At 38.8% G+C, this 12436-nt stretch overlaps 1 protein-coding gene across 1 annotated transcript in view; it reads left to right on the top strand.

Moving 5' to 3' along the window:
• Positions 1 to 12204, top strand: part of DISC1 (DISC1 scaffold protein) — a 164608-nt gene extending 152404 nt beyond the window's left edge. The window contains exons 12-13 of the mRNA XM_062490167.1: positions 3920 to 4030; positions 12049 to 12204. Coding sequence (XP_062346151.1) covers positions 3920 to 4030; positions 12049 to 12204 — 267 coding nt within the window. The remainder of the gene's footprint in view (positions 1 to 3919; positions 4031 to 12048) is intronic.
• The last annotated feature ends 232 nt before the right edge of the window (positions 12205 to 12436 follow it).

The raw sequence follows: 12436 nt of genomic DNA, 5'->3' as shown, positions 1-12436 counted from the left end.
GTAATTATTTAAGATATGTTGTGGTCTAACATTCTGGAGTTTCAGGTGCTGACAGTTGCCATTAACTTCTGCAAGGGTCAAGGGTAGACATGCAGCACTTCTGCCAACTCTTCTAAACCTTGTGCCATCATGATGTGAAGTATCTGCCTGCAAGGGCAACATTTTTTAGTTGTTATTTACATTACTTTGAGTTATTTTAACTATAATGGAGAGAATGTTTAGTTCAGGTTAAAGAAACCTGGCTTTGACTCTGCAGAACGTGTTCCAAAGCTTCTATTTTATTTGGATTATGTTACTGCTGCTTGTAAGTAAGGCAGTACCCTTCTACAAAAGTTCCTCTGTAGGAAGAATGAATTTTAAGGATATATGTGGGAATCCTCCTTCTCAGCACAACCACCAAAGACTCTAATCCCAAATAGAATTAAATTAATCTAGCTACTACAATACCAATTCTCCTATATAAAATTGCTAAACTGGATGAAGAGCATAGGAGGTCTTTGCACTGGAAAAGCTGATCAAACATTTTCCTCGAGTAATACTGTCAAGGAGCTGTTGCTCATAGGTGGCTATAATTACTTGTAAAAGGGTAAAACAAAATGCCAAAGATGAAAGTGAAGACCATTGCCTCTGCTCCCGATGCAATATGCTGATGTTATAACAGTGCATCAGCTGGAATGTTGTCTGTTTTTACTATTTTTTGTATCAGACTTTCACATTTTTGGAAAGAATGAGAATTTCTGCTTTGTCTGAGAAGCCAGAAGAATTGCACCTTAAAAAGTAAATCACACCCATATTTGTTTTGTTTTCACCTGCTTAAGGATTTAGAGGGGGGAAAAAAAATCCCAGCCAGCTGCATTCCCTGTTCACAGAAAAATCCATAAAGCAATATAGCATTTCAGCTCTCTCTTGACTCCTGCAATCTCTCCCAGCTGCTTCCTAAAAATGCTGCTAGAGCAAAAATAACCCAAGTCTTCAGACTTACAGCATCTTGTAGCATTGACATAACCTACAAGCTTAAATGACTTGTATTTTTTGAATAGGTTGAGCTTGAGGCAGAGTCCACTTTCCTCTCAGAGATATTGTTGATCAGTGTGAAGTGCCACTCTCCAACCAGGAGCAGCTCTGAATAGTCTGTGTATCACTGACAGGGGTTTTCCTTCCTGCATAGACAAATGTCAAATAAAAATGTGATCAGTGATGTTACCAGGCATGAAAGTCACTAAGAGAAATCTTTTCTATCTACTTCTGGGCTATCAAACCTTTTTTAAATGAGGGCCTACAGGAAGAAGCTATGGAATTGGTTGAATAGTTAGAATTATTGAGGTGTATTTTAGATAGCACTGTATGTTTCTTCCATTTCCAGTTTCATATTTATTTATTCATATGAATTCTGGAAAATTGTAATTTATATGATGATTCTCCTGCATTTTTCACATGACACCTGCAAGTAAATTCCTGGGAGTTGATGCTTGTCTAAGGTGTTGGAGGAACTTCTCATTTCAACTAAAAAGGCAGCTGGGTTGTGTAGGTGCAGAAACAGTTCATTCATACACTATTATGGCTGTAATAAAGAGAAATTAAGCTGCATTATTGGGATTTAATGACTAATTAAATTTAACCTCAATCTTATAGAGCTATTATGTTACTCTGTAGTGCAACTGTAGCCATTTAGTTTCAATTAAATTGTTTTCACGTGTTTAAAGACCTAAACAAGTTTGATTTGACTTTTACACTCTCAGATTTCCCTGCCCTCCTATGTTGTTGTTACAATTGGTTACATTTACCTAATATTTATTGTTCCCTTACCTTAATTTCCAAAGTACACAGGATTTTGTTACATTTTTAGGTAGTGCATTATGTACCCAGAATATGATCATTCAGGAAGAATACCCTGCATTTTTTCACGTGCAGAGCGTTCTCTACATGGTCATAATTTTAGATGTGCTTTCAGAGTACTTGTTTGATTTTTTTTCTATTAAACTGATTTGTTTAGCCTGAGCCCTATGTTCTTTTGGACAACTGTCACCTGTTCTTGCATGCATGTCACAGAATGATTCCCTAAGAACTTTCCACTGATATGAATGGCCTGGGTTGTCCCACTCCATAACAGCACACAGAGTCCTGCTGGTATGCTGAATAATAATTTAGTAGCTGGATGGAATACTTTTTCCTCGTCTTTTGTCACTAGGCTTCAGAAAAAGACATTCCTAGTTTCTGCAAGAAGAATGTTTCTTTTCTCTTCCCATATTCTCACTTTAAAACAATGGGATTTTTTCACATCCATACATTCTGTGGAGTGCTGCTGTAGGTTCTCAGGTTTGGTAATGCCTGGAAGTGGTGGCTCCAGTCCTGTGCACAGAGCCGGGGACTCTGCCGTTGTGCACCTCTGTGTCTGAGCTGCAGGGGTTTGCAACGTAACCTCTTAACCCACCTACCTGTCCAGGAGCTGAGCTGCAGCTGGTCCCAGTGGGATCTGCTGGATAACCGTGTCTGGGAAAGGCCCAAGGGAAGCAGAAAGGTGAAGCCTCTGTGCCATAACAGAGGATGTGCCAGCAAGCAGAGCTCTTCTGGCATTCGACTCCGTGTATGCAATGTACTGCATGGTGCAAAGTGAAAGGGTAGCACACAACTGAGATCCGGTAAATGTGTTCACCAAAACTCAAATTGTTTCACAACGGGCAACATTCCAAGAAGTATTAGCATGATTTCTTTGGTAGGCCTTTGACTGAAGGTTTGATTTCTCTTAAACAACCACTGATGTCTTACAGCAACAGATAAGTGCAACAGACCCCAAGTACTTTTTTCTTTGGGGAGAAAAATTTTCTGTAGATAGTATATGGCCACATTAGAAGCTGGCTTTATTAATGAGTGCACAGTCTAGGTCTAGCGACAATCCAGTTTTCTGGGTTCCAGCTGATGAATTGCTCTTCTTTTTTTTTTTTTTTAACATGGTTTCAGCAGAAGTTCATCTTGGCACCATAATATTTTTTTTTACAAATAACCCCTGTCATGACTGTAGACAGCACTATGGTGCCATGGGAGGGAGAGGAAAGGCTTGTCTCAGAGCTACACAAATTGATTTATTTTTTTTTTTTTTTTTCCCCCTCTTCTCATATTTACTACTTATTTGGGTCATTTCTCAAAGTACTGCTCAATGCAAAATATAAAAAGTAGCAATTACCCTTGCACAATGTATCTGAAAAAACTTCTGAGAAGGACTTTGAAACTAGTTTAAAATACTCAGTTTAAAATAGAGTGAGTGTTTGCCTGCATAACTTCTAAGTAGAGAAGCATTCTTTTCGAAAATTTAGTCTTGTTTCGTGTTAACTCAGTAAAAAAAGTTCAGTTTCATCTTGTAATCTCTAAGACTTTGATGCATTTTCTTTGATTGCTTGAGCAAAGTTCCCAAGTAATCTAGCCAGATTTTTCTTCAAAAATATGTTTTATGTATATAAGAGTTACTAAAATGTTGCTGCTGGAAATATTTACATGACCTTAAAGTGTAAATCATATTTACACTTGAATGAACAACTTGAAATGTGGGTGCCTTAATGGGTGGTTAGCATGAGACTTCCCTCCCCTGCTGTGATGAGACAACAGGGGGGAAGGAGAGCTGTTCAGAGTAGTTGTCTTCACACCCCTTTAATCATCTATTGAAAGTGAGATTGTGACTTTTCTTCTGCTGGGAAGAAGATTGAGATCACAGGCTCGTTCCATTTCATATTAATCATCAATTTGTTATATAGGAACAGCTTTTTGCGTCTCTAATGAGAATTTGCTTTTAGGCAATGTCTTTGCACTGCAAAGTATCATATCCCCTTACTAATATTTTATTTTCCCTTTAATTTGATGCAAATTTGATGTAGAAATGTGCAGTCAGCAACAAATATGCCTTATTTTATTTTTCAACTTTCTGCAGGAGTTCTTCATATTTTCTGCAGAGTTGGGAGGAAAATGTGAAGCAATAAGTGAGAAACTGGTGCATCTGGAAGATCAATTGCAGAGTTCTGCCTGCAGAGTTGATGAAGGAGTTCTTCATATCCTTTTCACTATAGCTGTAGATCCATATCAATCTCTGTAAGTATGCACATGAGATACTCGCCTTTCATATTCACATGGAATGGTAGTTCATAGTGTAGGTTAGATACATTAAGAATGGGAGAAATTACTATCTCACTGAAATGGGCTTTTTTGTGTAGTAGTTTTCCTGCAGTGCATTTTCACTGTGGTCTGATCCAGCTTTAATTGATTTAAACAGAAATTAATTTAAACAAAAATTCTTTGTAAATTAAGATTGGGCACTGTAAAACCCTTATTTTGCTGTTAAAATCCTTTTGTTTGTAATGCTCATATAATTAAATACATAGTGCACCAAAAGCTGCATAGTTACAAGTGTTCATGAACCTGCATTTCCCAACAAGATTTATCTGAATTAGATTCTACATTATTGACTCAGACTGTGTATATTGTCACCTGTAGTTTGGTTTTTTTGTTTGTTTGTTTTTTTTTTAGTGGGCAGCAGATGCATCATGTGGCATCCCACACATTTTAATCTGTCTCTAATACTCCAGTGCAAGTAACTAGATGAGATATTGTCTTATGCACACTTATCTCTCTCTGTCCTTTACCTGTCAGTTTTTCTGAAGATTGCTCAACCTTTATGAGGAATTCTTTGGCGATTTTTCAAAATTTAAGAGCGCAAAGATTTATTTTTTTTTTCATTTGTAACTTTCATAGGAAAAACTTTTCATAAAAGAGATTTTTCTTCTTCTAAGAAAGGGTAAAGAAAGTAAGAACCAGTGAAGCTGAGGAAGATGAGACTACTGAGCTGGTTAGGTTTTAGTAGAGAAGAGGTGGCAATCAAGAGGATCATGAAGAAAAATAGGTATGTTCAAGGTGCAGAGATTAGCAGAGGAGCCCTTGGAGACATCTGAAGGTGAATAGGGGTGACGATGGTACTGGAAAGGATGCAGTTCCTGCTAAGAGAAGGTGGACAGTCCTGCAGAGGGTAGTTTAGATAAAGAATAAATAGTGTATGGAGATACCACTGTGTTCTAAGTAACTGGGCATCTATTTTAAGTAGTTGCAAAATTCCTATTCTAGAAACTTACTATCTTTTAAGGTTACAGAAGGATAAAGTGTGAGGGGCAGAGGGAAGGAAGAATGGTGCTGGGGGAAGGGGATTTGCATCAGGGGAGAGAAATCCAGTCAGTAATTTGTCACTACTTTAAATGTTTCTTTTCTAAGCATTTCCATCTACCCACAATATACAGAAAGATTATTCAACATTCTTTTCATTATATTTGCAGTGTTCATGCTTGGTTGCAGTTGTGTTTCCCCAATGCATTCTTTTCAGAGCTGTATGGATGTGTCTTTGTGTGTGTGCAGAGCACCCAATTCCTTTCTTGTGTCTATTTACTCTCAAATGAGCTTTCTCAGTGGCCCTTATAGAAAAACACTGAGGGTTGGAGTTATAGGTTCTTTGCAGGGGGCTTAGGTTAATATTCAAATGGAACAGTCATGTCTGATCATAGTTTTACTTTCCTAGGTAAGGTAAAATACGCTAGAAAAGTGCATTTTTGGTTCCAGAAGATAATACACTACATATATGTGAAAGAGTAGTGTTTCTTATGTTCTATGGAGTGTGCCTATTTCTCCACAGCTGTTGGCACTGCAAGAGTAAATTAAAAAAATAGAATTAGTAATTGGAAATTTCAGGAGAGTTGTAGATTAGTCTCATTTTAAGACACAGTTTTCTGATAGAGATCTGACTTCCCCTATCAATGAAACTGAGCTCACGTTATCTAAATACAATAATGCACAGTGTGTGACATCCTGGTCCTAGAAAGACCATCAGTCACAAAATGTGAAACCATGTTTAAAACATAGGGACGTACAAAGAAGCAGTTCAGCAATTCAGCTACCCTTCATTAACATTCAGTTGCTATTTCAGAGGTAGTCCAGGTCAATGTGCATAAAATGTTACCATCTGGTACATGTAATCACTGTGCTGTACTTCAAAAAGGAATGAGAAAAATAGCTACCACAGTGCTACAGACCTGTAGATTTTATATATATTATATATGTATTATATATATATATATATATATATATATAAAGACTGCTCAGTGCCTATAAAATTAACCTGCACTCATTGGTGACTTGCCTGTGTTGCAGGAACTAGCACTAAGAAAAGAGACAACAATTAGTCTCAGTAGTGGAATTTTTTTAATAGAGGAATCTGTTGTTTGCATGGTAATCTCTTTGATTTTTTATAAAACAATTTCCTATCACAGATACTGGACAATCATGCATTCTTCATTAAAAGTATGTAGAAGTCTGAGAGCAGGAGCTTAAAGATCTGAAATAGTAATGAAAGCAGAATAAATTTTTCCAAGTCCATTCACTGGTTATTTTCACCCTTCCCATGGTCCTCCCAAAAAACTGCCTTACACCTAAATGTTACAAAATGTATTAGGTCAAAAATGTAACTGGGGGCTGCACAGATGTATATTAGTCCTGTGGTCTGATTATTAAAAGACTTCCAAAGACTGCACTGAGAAAAATAAATTCCTGATGCTCTCGAGCCATTTGCCAATGTTTAGTGTGTGTCATAGCTCTGATTAATGATTAAGTTTGTATTAGAAGAAAAAGACCAGATGTCATTGGTTTTCATTCTATGTTTTGATGGCACAGCACACTTATGTCAACCATGCTGCTCATCGTAAGTGCCAGCACGGCCTGAAAAAAGGAGAAATCCTGTGATATTTCTTGGCCCTGAGTATAGGCACAGACCACTTGCAATTCTAATTTGTTGTTGAAATCTTACATAAATACTACTAAGCTGCCCTTCTATATATAAAGCATCAAACAATAGGGGCCTGGGGCTGGATGTTCTCTGTAGCACTATGACATATGTGCTAAATCCTATGTAATATAACCAAATAAACCTACAAAATATTCAATTGTGGTTAATCATTAATGAGTGTATGAAAACAGTCCACATCATTAATTGGAAAAACCAAAGGATGAGAGGTGACTCATTATGGTGTCTGCAGAGCTGAGAGGTGTTACTTTCCTGACAGTAAAGGCCTAGAATTCCCACTAAAATTAAATGGAGCCTATATTGCAATTTCACAGTCATTTTTTGTTCTTAATTAGTAGTTACATTTTGATAGACAATTTGAATGCATGTAATAGTTCCTCTTGGTGGAAATGCTTTACTGGGAGAAAACCTGGCTGTAGTATTACTACAAAAACAATCTTCTTTCCTTACCCTAAAATGGGCATTTTAATCAGTTACTTTGAAAGCAGAATTTTGTGCCTAAACATTCATTAAATGTCACAGGTCACTTTGCTAACCCTTCACCTTTATCCTGCAGCAGGTTCCCATACAAGTCTTGTTTTATACCAGAGCAGGTTTTCAACAGAATCGTGTAAAATTTAGACCTGTCTGTAGCTCAGTGAGGAATCTCACTCTAGGTGAACCTGTAAAAGATTTTGGGATCATCCAAGAGTCAGAGGTGGCAGTGGCACCCTCTTTATTTTAGATCACATGAGGGTGAGCCCTTCCCACTGTGTGTCACACAGAGAACATGGTTCCACTTGCATAGTTTATGCTGTGACAGAGGTAGGTCAGTGCATTTCCATGCAGGTGCTGCAACTTCTTTGCCTTCCATTTTCTGCTGGAACAAGCAGTTTGAAAGTAGCTGATATTCAAACCACTGAAGGGTTCCTTTTTTTTTTCAATATGTAGCAGTCCTTCTGTTGCAGTTTTTTGTTTATTAATTTTTGGGGGAGTATTTTGGGTTTTGCATGGGAGTTTATAGTTTTGCATCTTAATTTATAGAAATAACATTCACGGATGTGAGGGAGGGCAAAGGTAATCGAGGAGGCAATTGAAAAAAATTCCAGTTGGTTGCGCTACTGCAAATATCCCTGTATTTTGTAAGGAGAAGTTATGGATTTCCAAAGGCCATTTTGCTCTCTTGCTGTGACACCACACAGGCCTCATGGAGAAACAGTAGACACTAATTGCTTAGTGTCTTTCCCTTGCTCCCAGGAGTGCTCTTCAAAAAGGCCAAAACCCAAGTCATGCAAAAGACTTAGTGAATTGTCTTGGCTCTTCACTGTTCCTTTTGCAGGTAGCACACACAGTCAAAGAACTGTTTCATTGGAAGTGACCTTTTGAGATCATCTAGTCCAACTCCCTGCTCAAGCAGGTTCAATAGAGGAGGTTGTCCAGGATGTTATCCAGTCAGATTTTGAATATCCTGAAGGATGGACACTCCACTACCTGATTGTGCAATGTTTTCCAGTGTTTGACCACCTTCAAACAAAAAAAACCCCAACACTTCCATGTATTCAGATTCAGTTTCAGATTTTGGAATTTCTCCCTGCTGCTTCTTGTTCTGTCAGTGGACAAAAAAATTCAGAGGAGTCTGGCTCCCTCTTCTTCATTCCTGCCTTTCAGGTATTTATACACAGCAGTAGTATCCCGTGAGCCTTCTTTTCTTCAGGTTGAAGAGTCCCAGCTCTCTCAGCATCTCCTTGTGTGATGGATACTCAAGTCCATTAAACCGGTCCTGTGCTGGTGTTGTTCCAGTAAGTCCTTCTCTTTTATTGTGGAACCCACAATATCCAGATGGGACCTTAGCAGTGCTGATTAGGGTGCAAGGATCATGTCCCTCTGCCTGCTGGCCATGTTTTTGTCAGTCCAGCCTGGGAGGCTGCTGGGCACCTTTGCCTCAAGACACGCTGCTGGTGTACATCCATTTTATTGTCCACCATCACCTTAAGGTCCTTTTCTGCAGACCTGCTTTCCAGCTGGCTTAGCCTCTCCATGGGTTAGGAGTGACACTTGCAATTAGGTGGTGGGATATTGAGCTGAGCTTCTGTCTGCAGCCACTGTAGAGTTGGGATTTTGGAAGCAAGCAGAATAGTTAGCCAGGTTAAAAGCAAGAAAAGACTCAACCAAAAATTGCTTTCTGATTATTTCTGTTCTTCAAGAACTAATTTTTTCTTCAGATGTGAAAAAAATGCAGTGACTTTCCAAAATCCCATTGGCCCTTGTCTCAGAGCAGCAGTAGTCCTTCATTGTCCTTCCAATGTCTTTTATCTTATAATATGTACTCTTAGTTTCTAACCTTTCCTATAGCAAGGCAACTGATTGATAGCAGCATCTTTTTTGTTTTCTCTTTTCCCTAAATATCTGGGCTGAGAGAAGCTTCATTTGAGCAAAATGATCCCATTTTTTCCAAAACTGAAATAAGTCTCTACTGTAATTTGATCTGCTTTTCATCTGCTTGCAAATCATGGGCTCTGGGATGATGCTCAAGTTTTTCAAAGAGACAAAGTCAAATAGGTGAAAAGCTTCAAGCAAGACGACGTTAGACCTGCAGCATTGTTGAATATGGGTTGTACTTGCTCCAAGTACTTGAATTTACTGCTTACTTGACATTGTGGAGAAATGTTCAGTTTTCAGAGGAAGACAGCAGGACCAGAAAATATTCCTAGTTGGAACTTGTTTTCACTTCTGCCTTGGATACTGGCTCAGTATTTGCAGCACGGGATAGAGAATTTAAGCATGAAGGACACATTTGCATGCAGATCCATGCAAAAGTGTTTTTTTTACATTTTTAATATGGGTGAAGCTGTTTATCCAGATATAACCTGTGTGTGGATAGAGATGCCATGCTCAGCCATATATCATATATTTGTCTTAGCCATAAAGGCTCATTTGACAGTTGCTTGTCTACATATGATTGTGGTGTTATTTTTGAGGTTATTGGAACTTGCTGTACTTACACTATGCAGTGATCTTTTCTTGTTGTTCCATCTTTCTGTTGGTTAACAGGTTTTTTTCCTGTCTTCCTCATTTTCTTCCATCCTTTAAGATTTCTCATCCACTGACACTGAAACATGTCAATTTTGCTTTTTCTCTCTACCTGACAAGAATTTTGTAATTGACTGGGATATTACAAGTAACAGCATGTAGTCAGAGACTACACATCAGAATTAAACTTCAGAAGGTTTATGGTGTTCATGAACTGAAGAGTTTATGTTTACCAGTTAGGTTTTCAGCAGAGCCTCACGATTAAGTTGCAGAGGGGTAGAGAATCCAGGGCTTAGAATAGGATAATAATATTTCTTACTTCAGAGAACATGCAAAGCATCATTAATTTGTCCTTGTACAGTGTTTTGTGATCCTAGGATAGGAGAAGCTTTGTGTGTACTGCTACTACCTGTAATCAGAGACAGAAGCCCTTTAGACTAAGGGAGCTGTCCAGAAATTAGAAATATGAGTGAACATATTAAGAGCAAAACAGCAACTACATGTAAATACACAAAGATGAAATTTTGAGGAATTGGTAACAGAATCAAAAGTGGCCAAGACTTTTTAAAGACATAATAATGGCTGCCTGAAAGAGCTGTGGTTGGTATAGCTTTACCATGGACCAGTCACAATTTTTCAAAAGGAGCGGCTTAGTTTTTACAGTCACATAACCTGAGGCCATCTTTTTTTCTTGACACTGTATTGGCATGGGGATCAAGTAAGACAACATTTCCTAATTTATGAGCTCTGTTAAGGATATCTGCGTTATCCTTTCTGTGTGTTGGACTTTTTGAAACTGAGTTGTGTCAGTGTCATCATTTCACTTCACTTCAAGTGAGGTTCTGGCATAATTTGATGATACGCTATGAGAAATGAACCAATTTCTGTCTTTTGGGGTCTTTGCCCTTCAGCCATACCTGTCCAGGAGGCCTCCTGGAGGGGATGGAATGGGCCCTAGGGTTTGTTCATAGACTTGTCATTGGTTTACCATTTCAGCAGCTTTCTTCTCCACATAGAATAAGCTATAGAATAGAGGATAAAACTGGTTGTCTCATTGAGCTACACCCAATCCTTGCACCTCTTCCAACAATGACTAGTGTTACTGATTTAAGGTTATCAGCAGAAAGGCCAGTATATTGGTAGTACAAACTTATTCCCAGTCATAGCAAATAAAGCAGTACTGCCAAGGAAGCCTAGCCAGTTAAAGGCTTGTGCACCTGTCAATAGTTGCTACTCTCTCTGTGATTGTCCTAACTTTATCTGCCAGTCTGTTCCCTCCTGCACCCCTTGTTCCTACCACCTGACACCCTCCCTCTTGTCATTGTGGCTGGAGCTGGGGAAGGAGGGAAGTGGAAGGTCTCTTTCAGAGCCATTAACCATCACTTTCTTCCTCAATTCATTGCAGGAACCCTGAACTAGACAGAGGAAAATAAATATGGAAAACACTTTCTTAACCAAAGGAAGCATTTCATACTAATTGTTGGATACTTTTCAGGTGTCATTCTTCCTTTTCATGCACAGCAGTACAACCCTGTTACTGCCCTCTTTGCTTTTCAACTTGTTCAGAGCATTCGTTGTGGAGTTTTGTATAGCTTTATATTTGTATGTTCTGCACTATAATTATGATGATAATTCAGCTAACATGAAAGCTCTCTGGAAGTAAGTGTAGCAGAAACACTTTCTCTGCTATAAGCTGATTTTGGTCCTTACCTGGATTCCCACCCCACCTTGCATAGCACACATTGTTGAGCTCACTGATGCCACACAAGCTGTGGGCGCTTGGCATTTGTTACAGGCTGCTCCTGTTGCCTTCACCTGGGATATGATCCACCCTGGTCTTTGTCTCTAATGTAAAAGCCCACCCTCCATCCATCAGGGTGGAGCAGCACCTAGTGCTGCTGCCTCCATGGAACACAATATTTTTTATCTCCTTCCTTCCTTCCTGAGAAGAGTATCCAAGCAGTATCCCCCATCTCCTCCCCTTTTTTTAACTGCTAAATAATGCTACTTGAGAACTTGAGTTTGCCTGCATTTTTCTTTTGCTAGCAAGTGTGAGAAATGTATTAATATTTAATCCAAACAATTTGGAAGAAGTTGAAACTACAATTAGATAGCCATGGCCATCTGTTGTGAACAGCAGAATAAGAACGTACTTAATAACTTGGAAAGAGAAAAGGGACTGCCAATCACCTATAGATTATTCCTTAATAAAGCTTTCACAGTCTCTGCAGAGGGAGATCCAGTTGGTGAAGGAGACACTCCAGACCGTGCTGGTGCAACTTCAGTCAGCCAAGGAAGCAGGAGAAGAAAAGGCTGGAGACTTCCTCTGTGACAGCTGGTGTCCAGGAAAACAAGACTTGAAGGAATAATGAGCAGAGAGATCTGATAGGATGACATTAATTCACAAAGGGCTGCTTTTAGTAACTGAATACTGTTTTACTAAGCCTCAGGGATCTCTTCTCTCCCCTGCATAACTAATAACTAAATCAATTATGGAGAAACAGAGCCTGGAGGTCTATCATCAGAAGTATGCTACACAGCCTCACATGTTTTGGCACAGATTGGGAAACAGCTTTCAGAGCAGAGCAGCTCCTGTAAATG

This window comes from Cinclus cinclus, chromosome 3, assembly GCF_963662255.1.
Source record: "Cinclus cinclus chromosome 3, bCinCin1.1, whole genome shotgun sequence".
NCBI classification, from domain to species: domain Eukaryota; kingdom Metazoa; phylum Chordata; class Aves; order Passeriformes; family Cinclidae; genus Cinclus; species Cinclus cinclus.
Note: the sequence above shows the minus strand (reverse complement) of the source record. Positions and strands in the feature narration are given on the sequence as shown.